Source organism: Drosophila eugracilis, unplaced genomic scaffold (genome assembly GCF_018153835.1).
Source record: "Drosophila eugracilis isolate 14026-0451.02 unplaced genomic scaffold, ASM1815383v1 contig_386, whole genome shotgun sequence".
In the NCBI taxonomy this organism is placed as follows: domain Eukaryota; kingdom Metazoa; phylum Arthropoda; class Insecta; order Diptera; family Drosophilidae; genus Drosophila; species Drosophila eugracilis.
In genome coordinates this window covers 961611-974046 of record NW_024573245.1, presented here as the reverse complement: position 1 = coordinate 974046, position 12436 = coordinate 961611, and the positions used below count along the sequence as shown (strand labels likewise).

At 42.2% G+C, this 12436-nt stretch overlaps 1 protein-coding gene across 1 annotated transcript in view; it reads right to left on the bottom strand.

Moving 5' to 3' along the window:
• Positions 1-91: 91 nt before the first annotated feature.
• The window catches only part of LOC108118327, a 95866-nt gene continuing 83521 nt past the window's right edge, over positions 92-12436 (bottom strand). The window contains 3 exon segments of the mRNA XM_017230946.2: positions 92-3572; positions 3575-4780; positions 4783-5608. Coding sequence (XP_017086435.2) covers positions 2953-3572; positions 3575-4780; positions 4783-5608 — 2652 coding nt within the window. The 3' untranslated portion in view covers positions 92-2952.

Below are 12436 nucleotides of genomic sequence, written 5' to 3'. Positions count from 1 at the left end.
AAACTTTATTTGCTGTGGTGCATTTCATTTGATGTTTTCGTTACGCGTCCATACGCCTCTGTCCCCCAAATTCTCACTACATTTTCTATTGTTTATTTGCTCCACAATTTGTACATTTTATTTCTGCATTCTGAATCGTCAGACATATATTATTATTATATGTATGTATATGTTGTATTTTGACAAGACGCGGATTTGTTGCTGCATGCTTAAATAATTAATATATATATATATATATAACTTATGCCATTATTTTGTGATTTCTTGTTCTTCTGGTTGCTTAGCCTTTGCACGATTAAGTTTTTAACAAGTTCTTGAAGTCGATTCATTAAGCGGGGTCAAAGATGCTCTTATTTTCTGCTGGGCATCGTTCTATTTCGTATTTAAATTTAAATATATAATATTTCATATATAAACACTCGGGTTATGTAAAATTTGTCAATATATTTTAAACGTTTAATTATAAAAATGATTGTTTGTTTTGTTGTTGTTGTTGTTGTTGTTTATCTCTTTGGGTTGTTAGCAAAAATGATACAAAAAATGTTTTTGGGTCTTTATCGTCTCTGTAGTATGCTCAACTATTTCCATCGTTTGTAAAATTTGGCCATAAATACACGAAATTTGCTGAAAACCGTTTCGACGCTTTTGATTAACCATTTTTCGTCCCTATTCATTCGGTACTTAACTGCTTTGCTGCTGTCTTCTACAATTTGTTTAAAGTTATTTATTTATTAACGTACTGGTTCTGGTCTGGCAAATGAAACACAAAAGTTTTTGGAGAAATTCATTTACAATAATAAGTATATTTTTGTTTTTATTCCTTTGCATAGCAATTGTAATTCGTTTTGTTTTTTTTTTTTTTTTTTTTTGTATTTTCGTATTTTTGTTGCATATCAATTTTTATCGAACCTTTTTAAATATGCATAACAATGTATTTGTTTCACGTTTAATGTCTCAATTTAAATGATTTATAAATGTTTTATTTACGTTTTAAATGTTTCGTTTATAGCCTTTTTAAATTTATACAATTTTACACAATTTTAGCTTATGATGTAGACAAATTTCGGTTATAAATTTGTTTAAATGTTTTTGTTTCGTTTTTGAAATTTTGTTTTTGTTTTTAGCTTAGAAAATGTATTCTTAAATACAGAACGAAATGTTTTCTTTTAGAAAGTACAAACACACACAGGCATAAATAATTTATGAAATATGTTTTTTAATAACAAAAGTTTATAGATTTTTGAAATCTCTGCGCTCTTTTCGCTTGGCTCTTGGCTTGGGTTTATTCCAGAAGAAGGTTTATCATCCAGAAGATATCTAGCATATGCTTATACGCTTCTCACAAAGTGTTGGCAACTAAAATCCATAGTACGTTAATCTCGTCGAAGGAAAAATATAATATATATATATATATACAAAAAAATTGAGGACCAGTGTCGATGCCATTCACAATAGACAAAGAACTGAGCCGCCGAAGAAGAGCTTAAGAAGCCTTAAGAACTAGTTAGCAAATGTGGTTGTTGTTGTTGTTGTTGTTGTTGTACGGTTACGATCTACGAAACTAAATGCCTACAGAGCAAAGCTTACAAGGTGAAGAAGAACAGAAGAAGACTATAATTATACAATTAAGAGAATTGCTCGAATTAGAACTAGCAGCTACAATAAATATTAATCTTTATGTTTGTATGTTTATGTATATGTTTACGCGCTCTCGTGGAGGCTTGGGCTTAGCATTAATTAATAATCCCGCATTTGCTGCTCATCATCTATCATATATCGTTGAATATTACTCATACCATATACTCGTATTTGTATTGTATAAATTTAACGCGGCAACTTCTTATTCATAAAAATTGGTTTTCCCTTCTTTAATAAGAATTATGTTAGAATTGTTTAGCATTTATTTTCTGCTCTTGTCTGTGGTGGGTTCATTTTGTGTGTTCTCGCTCTCGCTTTCTCCCTCTCTCTCTCTTTCTTTTTGCTCCTTCAATTTGTCTGTTTAACTTAAAGTTAGGTTTAAACTAAATGTAATTACATTGGTTACCATAGGGCGACGTGCAAGCTTCCTCCCCTAATAAGAACCAGCTGCCTGTTTGACCAAAGAAAAACTTTCCTAAATTTTGCTTTCGAAGCCTTGCTTTGAATCTGGTTTTGGGTTTAAATGTCTTGCAGAGCTTACAAGTTTTTATTAAAAAACAAAAACAATAACTTAATTAGGTTTAGCAGTAAGTGGTAAAAACACACGCACAAATTGGTCGTTCGATAATATACACAAATTTCATTTTCTTTTTTAAAGCTTTGGTTTCATTTGTAATTTCTGCAAGCAACGCTGAAAGGTTTTTCGAAATCGGAAAGCGTAGATGAATTTTATTTTTGTCCTTTTTGTTTGTTTTTAAAAGTGAGATCGATTCAAGCTATGTAAAAGCGTTTTAGAATATATTTAAAAAATTTTGAATAGTTTTTTGTTTTATGGGGTAAACGGCATGCAAATCAAACTTCCCCTTTGTCATATTTTTGTTGAGGCTTTTAAGCTTGTCAGTTAATTGACATCATCAAAGAAACCTCATTTTTAAAAAATATTGAGAAATTGATAAAAGGTTTTTAACTTTATCTTGAATATTTGTTTCTAGAGAACCAAACATTTTAAGTTATCTTAGAAAGTTTACTTTGCCGCTTAACAGTCACTTTCACTTAGCGGGCTCTTTGAAAAGCATTGCCTAAAAAATGTCAAATACGATCTAATCCCTTCCTGGTTACTAATGATTTGCTTTCTTTGTCATATCCCTAAAATGGGCAAAATGTGCGTCTAGGCTTTGTGCTTGAGTTACGGCTGCACTTTGCTTTCCAAATAAAATAGGGATCTTAACCAAGTATTAACTGTTTTGTCGTGTTGGTGTGTGTGTGGGTGAGTGGAAAGAGCTTTTCTCTGAGAGGTTTTTGGGGTTTCTATCTCTAGGCTATTTCCTTTTTGATTTGTAACTCGCAGTTCGTTGTCGCTGTTGTTGTGGTGGTGGTGGATGTGGCTGCAGTGGGTGGTGCTGGTGGTGTTTGCTTCTTGCTGGCCTTGGTGGCCATGGGGGTATGTGGTGCTGATGCTTGATGGTGTCCGGCGGTAAGTGATCCACTGACCACCGTCTGTGGAACCACCACCCGCTGACGTTGTTGCTGCTGTCGCTGCTGCAATGGCATCTCATCGTCATCGGAGTCCTCTTCTTCTGGATCCTCCTCGTCCGCCTCTTCCTCCTGGCTTTCCTCCTCCAGCCTCTGATTGTTCTGCACACTGCCATTATTATTGCTGATTTTTTCCAGTGCATGACAGGCGGACATCTGGGCCTTTTTCATTGAGGATTCATCGCTGCTGTTGCTGCTATCGAACAATTGTCCAGCAGTTGCCGCCGAATCCGGCGAAAGGGGCGTTGTTGCCGTGGGGGGCGTGGCCAGAGCACTACTATGGGGAGCTTCAATCTGAACTTCTTCGTCCTCATCCGCCTCGTCTTCGTCCTCATCTTCATCCATTTCCTCATCGCTGGAGATTTGACTGGGCTGGGGACTTTTAAGAGTTTTACTTAGAGGGTTTTCTCGCCATTTTCTTGAGGTTTTTCCAGATCATCGGATTCCGAATTATTAGATGGACTCTCCTCTTCAGCCACCTGCCTGTGCTCCAGTTTCTCTACTTCCTGCAGCTTTATTCTTTTGTTTTCCGGCTCATCGAGTCTTTCGAGATCCCCTTCGCTCCCACAACAGTTTAGGGTTGTTGGAGGCTTCGTCAGGGGAGATAGCTCCAGTTGATTATTGTTATTGGCCCTGTCCTCGATTTCCTCCTCCTCGAGGTCCTCGTCCTCCTCTGCTTCGCCTCGACCCTCTTCGACGGCATCCTCCAGTCGAGTCTGCTGCTTGAACGGCATCTTTCGCAGATCCACTTTGCAGACCTGTTCCTCGTATTGTCTGCGATACCGTTGAAGCTGCTCCGTAAGATCGGCTATATGGGCATCTTGTTTGTGGAGCAGCTCACTCAATTGGATGTTATTATATCGATATTGATGGTTCTCCTGCAGTAATCTCTGGAGTAGGTGGAGCACTCTCTCCCGGTCTCTGGGTCGGGTTTCTCTCAGAGACTCCACAGCCTGCTCCCAGGGTGGTAACATGGCACTCGAGTCGGGTTCGCCGTTCAGACTGTCCGTATCATCTGTGTCCGTGGACAGCTCAAACTCACTGCCCAAATGAGGTTTACCATTTGGCAGGCTATGATTCCCAGATCCTGCCGAACTGTGCTGGGACTTCTGTTGGTTCGCATGATGGGGCGAACTGACCACATTCGATGAGTGCGTACTCAGATTCAGGCCAGCACTGGAGGATTGGGTGGGCGAAGAGGCCTGGCTCTTGTAGTACCCATGGCTAAAGTGATGCATGTGCGTTGAGTGGTGCTGGTGGTGATGTGGGGCAATGCCGGTTACCGCAACCACCGGCTGCTGACTCATCAGGTTCTTGTTGATCCTAATCCGACTTGGTTCGTTGTTCGTGGCCGCTAGCGTCGAACTGCCATTGCCGTTTGGCAGGGAACTAGAGCTGGGCAAAAGTTTGGCATGCTGATTAACGGTGGCTATGATGTGCTGCGACGGTGGTTGAGCTCCTGACGACTGCTGCCCCACCTGGTGGTGCGACGACTGCTGATGGTGTGGTGAGGTGGACGAGGTAATCTCATTGCTGCCGCCCGCCGAAAACTCCTCCGGACTTCGCATGTTTCGAAGGTTAGTTGGTGTTGGCGGTGCACCGGCGGCACTGGGGGCGCACTTGCTAGTGCTGCGGGCAGGTGGGCGGGTAGTGGTGAATTGCTGCCACTCGAGGAGGTGTGTGGCGGTTCAACGACATCCAGAGGGGCTGCCACACCCTCGGGCGACGATGCTGTGGGTGGTGTCGGTGTCTGTGATCTCTCCTGCTTGATGTGCACCACCTGGTGATCCGTCTCCTTCTCCCTTAATCTCTGACGTTCCAACAACTCCCTTTCCAGCCGCTCCCTGTCCTTGTCCCTCTCCTTGGAGAGTATACTCTTTCGGGGTGCCAAGGCCACATTCGGTTGGTACGTCCTCTCCGCGTATCTTTTGTCTGTACTTCGCACTACGCGCTCCGGATTCTGAAGCTCGGGTGGTTCCTGGCAGGCATAGGGTAGCGTAGACAACGGGTAGGCGTGCAGAAATGCCTTGGTGGTGTTGGGTCCCCAAGGTCGGAAGGCCGACGAGGAGTTCAGCGTAGGTGGTGGGTGAAGATGCGGTGCATGCGGATGGGGTGCGGCGGCCACCAGAACTGCTCGATGCTGGTGGGGCATTGGGTGCGAGTGCGGCAGGTGTTCTCGCTCCCTTTCCCTTTCCCGCTCCCTCTGCACACAGTGCGCATACATGAGCTGATATTGATAATCGAACGTGGATGTGGCAGCCGTCGACGCCCCCTTGAGCTGCTGCAGCTGCTTCTTGCCACTGGGAATGTCCATCTGCGGCTGCTTCATAGGCGGTGGCGGTGGCGGGGCCAAGGCGCCCACCAGTCCATGAGGATGTCCCGCCAATCCAAGAACATATCCCGAACTCAAAAGACCGTCATCCATGAGCATTTCCGCCTGCAAATAGATTGGAGTAAGAGGAAGGGTCGTTAGAAAATTGATTGATCATAAAGGGGTTACACGCAGAGAAAATACAGGCCAATTGGTACATTTTAAATCTTAATAATATAATTTTATATCGGACAGTTAAAGAGAATTATATAGCGGAGAGTTTTGAAAAATAAAATCGACAGTTATATAAATAAACAGTTATATAAAACCTTTTAATTAGCTAATTTAGTGATGCACCTGTCTATAGATTTAATATTTAAAGTGGCTTGTTAATAATTTCCTCATAGCAATAAACCTGAACTAAATGGAGATTGTTGTTTGCTGTGGAAGCCTTAAGGTTGTTAGAAAATTGATTGAGCATAAAAATAGCAGTGGAAGCCGGGCAAAACCAGTAGCCATCATCAATTTGAATTGCAGTCGGAGGCGAGCGAGTGGGCTAATTATAAACAAACAACCCAACTACCCAAGGAGCGATCCTCGAAAGCCAGACACCAAGCCCCAAACGCACCCCGCGGCTATGGCGCCAATTGTCATTGAGACGAAACCAGAATCTGGCGGGGGTTAGAGAGAGAAGACTGAGTAGTAGATTGGCACCGAACTGGACGGGCGGCGGCGGTTTTCTCCAGGTCCTGTAACTAACTGGAGACCGCTTTGGCTTTGAAGTGGCTGCCAGCAGTTGTCTCATTCTACATGCTACCACTCATTATACCCTGTATATGCAGGAAATATGGGCGTATATGTTGCAGGTTAAATACGCAAATGCTCTCCTTTATAATATAACGGCTTTCGCTCAACGACAAAAACCGAATGTCGCCATTCCTCTTTTTCCTTATCCTCGTCTTATCCTCATTCGTCAGTGAGATGGATATATGTATCTGTTATGCTTATTCATAGAAAGGTAGAAAGGGATAACAGTACAAAGCTTACAGTTAACTTGGGCTATTCTAGTCTACAGTGGGTCTCGAAAGTACAGTAGCACTTATAAGTATGTGTCCTAAATATACATTATATGAGATATTATAAAAATTTAAACCAGAAATGTTAATTAATGAGAAGTTTAATTTTTACAGAATGACCTACAGAGTGAGCTACAAGGTATTCAAAATTCTTAACCAAACTTTAACTCATATTTGCATTATCAGCATGGTTAAAGGAAGGAGTGAATTGAGTTGGGGAAAACGAAGAGGAGCAAACGTAGCCGGTTCCGCGGTTTGCGTGTTTGTGTAGCTGTTAAAATGATTGGCACTGCGTCCAATTATGGACAACGCAACCTCAGCTGCATTCGCAGCAGCCATAAAGTGATTTTTGAATGGAGGCGGCGCCATTATCCATTACCCATTGCCATAGCCATAGCCATAGCCATAGCCATCGCCATAGCCATAGCCATCTCCACCGCCAGCTTCATGGCCAACTGCGTCCTCCAGCCCCCTTTAACCATACTCATCCTCATTGCCAAACGCAGAGGAGGTGTCACAGCGGCAGTTAAACAAATGGCCAAAGCAAACGATGGCGATGATCGAAACGAGTCTGTAGGAAGTCGCCTCTTGGAGATTTGCCGCTGACTTGGTAAATGGTAAACCGAAAGGTGGGCTAATGATGATGGAGATCTGTAGATCCATGAGTCGGAGTCGGAGATCAGCGAGCGTGTCAACAACGGCTAATTAGCATAATCATGGCATTGGGTTTCAGCTTTTAGGGGAGCTACCATTAAATCTTTTGGCCTAACAACCAGTTTCGTTTTTCTCCTTCCCTTCTGTTATCCTCAAAGTATGCAACACGGACTTACAATTTTCCACTTTATTGGATATAACTTCAGACTTGGTTTGCGATCGGGTTAACAAGTTGGCCCCAAAAAAAGGCTACCAATATAAATAGATAAATAAATTGAAAAAAAAAGAACAGCACTCCAAGGAGAGAGATTAAGCTGGCAGACATGGCCCCAAACTGGCGACGATGGCAAACTAAATAACAAAAAAAAAAAAATACAAAATATAAAAACAAAATAAGACACCCATTGGAAAAGCCAAGAGAGATATAGACGCGGCGATAAGAAAACTGGAAGCCAGACACATACTCGCACTCGCAGTGGAGGCCCACAAATGAACCATTAAACAGCAAAATCATAAAAATCAAGAGCCATAAAGAAGTCGTCGCAAAGGAGCGCCAGCTCCTCAGCCTCAGCCCCAGCCGCAGCAGGAGATGCCCGGTGCTCGAAGCTCGGCGACCGACAGTCGCTTTAACTGTAAGCAGATGGCAGCCAGCGATAGATGACGAGGCTCTGTGGCAGCCAAGGAGCTCGAGTGTGCACTCAGCGAAAAGTAATCAAGCGAAAATATATCCACAATATTATTAATCATAACCTACTTGATTTATTGTTTTAACTTCTTTTTAAATACGATATTTTGCTTCTGACTTTAGGTTAACCCCAAATGTCACTTTTACATGATAGATTTCTATTAGTTTGGAGTTTCTTGACTGTTTAAGATGTAAGACACATTTTCTTCAAGTGCCTTGAAGCAGAGTGGCTGAGGAAGAGCCGGCAGCTTAGTGACTCGAGTCTCCATGCTGGCGCACGCGTCGTCGCTGACGGTGCAATGACAAATTGCACTATTGGCACGGGAGGAGCAGAAGGGGTTGTTGGCCAGGGGCAGGTGGTGGCGGAGTCATCTTGGTTGCTAGTGCGGGTGCAACATGGCACCGTTTGGTTGGGGAAGCGGGACGCAATATCGACGACGCTAGTGCTTAAGTCCAAGGTCTTTTGCCATAACTCAGCACCAAAGATGATGTGCAGCGGGAGACCCCAAAGGGGAGACACTCAGGCAGATCGTCAAAGATCAATATATATTAAAGATTGTATACCCTAACTATAAGGAAATAGTTATAGGAAGTAATCAAACTTTGAAAGTCTCAGCTTACCTAAAGAAAACTACCATTATCCGGAAAAATCATCGAACTTCTAAAAAAGTTCATATTGGGTAATTTTTATCTAACATAATATAGTACCTAAAGCTGGACCTAATCCATTGAAGGCCAGGATCGCTTTTGGTAAGTGTATCTAAAAAAATAATTGCACCCAAGTGACTGCTGCTGTTGGTCAGGGGTGTGGCAAAAAGGGGGTGGCGAGGGGGTAATGGCAGACGTGAGCAAGGCAGACGGCAGTAGAGCCATGGCAGCGACATGACTCCGCTTGACGATAAGATCATGGCAAATATTGACGACGACCGCGACGGACATGGACATAAGACTTGGGACATGGGACATGGAGATGGCGATGGCGATGGAGATGGTTGTGAATGTGGATGTGGAGATGCCGATGGAGACGGCAAACGGCAATGGCAAACGGCGTTGACAATGAAGTCCGACCGAGTCATGTATGGGTGCAACGCCAACAACGCCAACAACAGCAACAACAGCAACATGAACAGCGGCAACAACTTGCGCCCCATTGATTTAGACTGGCAATTATGCAGCCAAAGATCGGCGTCGTCCTGCTCCTGCTCATGCTGCTGCTTTCTTGCATGTTTCCCAATTGATGAGGATGGTTTTGGGGTCTGGGGTCTCGGGATGCTGAATACTGAATACTGGATACTGGGATGCAGTGGCGTCCATGTGGAAATGGAGCAGCGACCCATATGCATTGAACATTGCACCGACATCGTCGTAGTTTGGCTGCTGTCAGCTTCATCTGCATTTCTTGGCGTCATCTTGTTGTCGCTGCTTATGTTGCAATGCAGTTAAAGAAATTGCTATGCACTTAAGACTAAAGGTTAAACCATTTCTAAATAGAAAAGAAATGTTATAAAGAAAGGAGTGATTATAAACAGGATTCTTAGCTTAATCGGTTAAAGAATATTTTACAATAGAAAACCAAAATATATCAAAATTGTTTCAGTGTACTCCTGGCTTTCTTTCGCTGTTTTTGTTTGCGTCTGGCGCTGGTTGTAAACTTGTTTACCCCGCCGAATTCGTATCGACATTACACTCGCTACTATCCCATTTCTCTTCCTCCCCCTTTTTCCACGGCGACATTTTACAATTTTCCATTCGTGTTGTTGTCTGCCCGTAAGAGGGAAAGAGAGCGAAGGCAGCGCCAAAAACAGCAGCGAAATAAAAATCCAGCAAGCAACTAAGAAAAAAGTCAGCTACAGAAACAAAGTCAACTATTGTCAAGAGTCTCCGAGCATGACCATGACATACACAGCCAGCTCAATAGCTTTGAGGAGAAGAAGAGTTATTGATTTGGATATGGCTTTGATTAAACTTGGTTTAATGTTTACTTTACTTAAACTTCATAACGATTTCAGTGAGTTAGTAATAGGTGTTAGTCTACAACAATGTTAAACCTAAGCTTCTGCATTTAAATTAGAATCTGCACTTTCCTAGACATCTCCACTCCCACCTTCATGTTAATAACTTCATGCAGATCCATTAAAATAATGGCTAATTTAATTAAAGATCATCAGCGTTTCGAGCGCAACGCTCAGAACTCAAAAACAGTAAAAAGCGCGAAACAAACGAAGAAAGCTCAAGAAAAACTAATTAAAATAAATATATTTATATATATAAAAAAGGGGAAAGAGAAAAGATATATGAGCTTAGAAGAAAATACGTTGCGTTTAGGAAGATATTTAAATCAACTTTTAATGAAGTCGAAAACAAATTCCACTTCAGGTTCAGGCTGGCTGGCCACAGTAGCCTTAATTAGCTCAGGAAAATTCCAATAGGAACTAAATGAAACCGAATCTGCGCGTAAGATAAATACAAAGCTAATGTCTTGTCTACTAAATCATGTCGGGGTCGCAGCAGTTCTGGGAGCGTTTCCCTGCACTTTTCCTTTATATCTGAAGTGTTTTTCCCTGCTCTGCACTCGGCAATTTCTCTGTCCAATTAGCGTGCGACGTTTTGAGTGATGGCACAAAGTCAGACAATGCGCAAGCGCAACTGCCACAACGGCACACAGAAAGAAATTAAATTGTTTGCAAGTTCCAAGTTTACTAGTTAAATTTTAAAACCTAAAACCAACACTAAAGATTTTGTAACTTTTAAGTGGAAAATATCAAAAAAACTATAATTTATAAAAAGATATTTAAATTTTATAATTTTCTTTTTCTGTGCAAAAGTCACACTTAATTTTATGCAGCGCGGTAAAAAGAGAGTAACAAATTGCAACATTGCATTGCATTTTTATGACAGCCGCCGTGTCATATTTTCAAAATTTACGAGGCCCAGCTTCTGATTTTGCTCTCGGCCGCTCTAATCAAGCCTTCCATTGTGCTGCTGATGATCCACCAAAACCCAGCAGATCCCTCCCCTTGAAGGAGACTCAAATTTATTGTCATTAATCATGGGGACTCCATTGCATCGGGTTTTCGGCTTTGACTTGGACTTAGCTTTGGTCTTGGACTTGGACTTGGTCTTAGACATGAACAATTTGCTTCATGCTGCCGTTCCGTTGCAACCGCTGCATAGCCATTATCATCTGTCCCGAGTCGAGTTGAGTGGGGTTTCTTATTGATCAGCAACATGTTGCCGCAACATGGCAATTAAGGCTGGGTTCGAGCTGCAGCAAAAAAAAAAATAGTTGGCAGCCGCCTTGGCCATCATGAGGCTGAAATTTATTTGTTGCCCGCCAAGGCTTTATTGTCTGTGCCACGGAAATGGATGGCGATGGTCATGGAAACGGGGTAGCTATCATATGAGAGCCACTTCAGTACTAGGAAATGTGAGAACTTTACGAAAACTTCAAGGGCTTTAAGTAGTTGGGTTAAATAAGTTATTGCAGGAGTAATTTTACTCTTTTCTAGATAGTTTTTAATGACAAAAGTAATGCAATGGTTAAAAAATGTTTCTAAACGCTCTTTAAGAGTATTCCATTTTCCACTTTAGCTTCCCCAACGAAATTCGAAACTTCCCTCCGTTTCGTATATGGCAAGATAAATGTTGACTTTGTCAGGTTGCCCCAATAGCTGCAACAGCCACTGCCACTGCCACTGCCTCAGCAGCAACTGCGGCAGAAGATAGAGCTCTCCGCTTCATTATGGGTCATTTGTTTGCTGCATAATTGGCCACGGCAATTGGCCCACAAAATTTATGATTTGTTTTGGCCTTTTGCTCTGGACACTGTGAGAAAACGGTAAATGATAGACCCACCTCCGCTCCACTTCTACGTTTCTTTCATGTTGTTCTTGGGCTAATGAAAATCTTTTCGGGGCATGGCACCAAAATCAACATGAACATGTCCCGGCCACGCCCCCAATGCCCATCAACTGTCGCTTGTCGTGGGCGTCACTTCTTAACCAGCTCATCCTTCTCTCTCTCTCTTTTGGCCATGTCATTTAAATTAAAAAGTTTAACCACAGCAAATTAGAGAAAACTTCTCGGCAACTTTTGCCAGCCCCGAAGGCGAAAAACTTCCCAGCCACGCCCCTTAAGACAGGTCGAAACGTCAGTCAAACTTTGCATAGAATATAGTGGAGGTCTCAGAGAGTATCTGGATTGCACAGGGAATATATTAATAAAGAAATGTATCTTAGAGATTGATTTTAGATTTAACACAAAGAACAGATCAGAGATTGAAATTGAAATGTTGATAATGGAGTTTGGAGTAATATCTTCTGATAAATATATAAAATATATTTAATTCCATTTTTTCTTTCTGTGCAGCCATTTATGACTAGTTCTGTATGGATTTTGTAGCCAAAGTTAGAGGAGGGAAAATCCAACAGCATGCCTTCTGACTTTTGACAAAGTCAAGCTCCAGTTGGTTTGCACTCGAATGGAGGGAGACTGACTGACAGGCAGGGAGAAAGGGCTAGATACTAGAATAAAGACGAT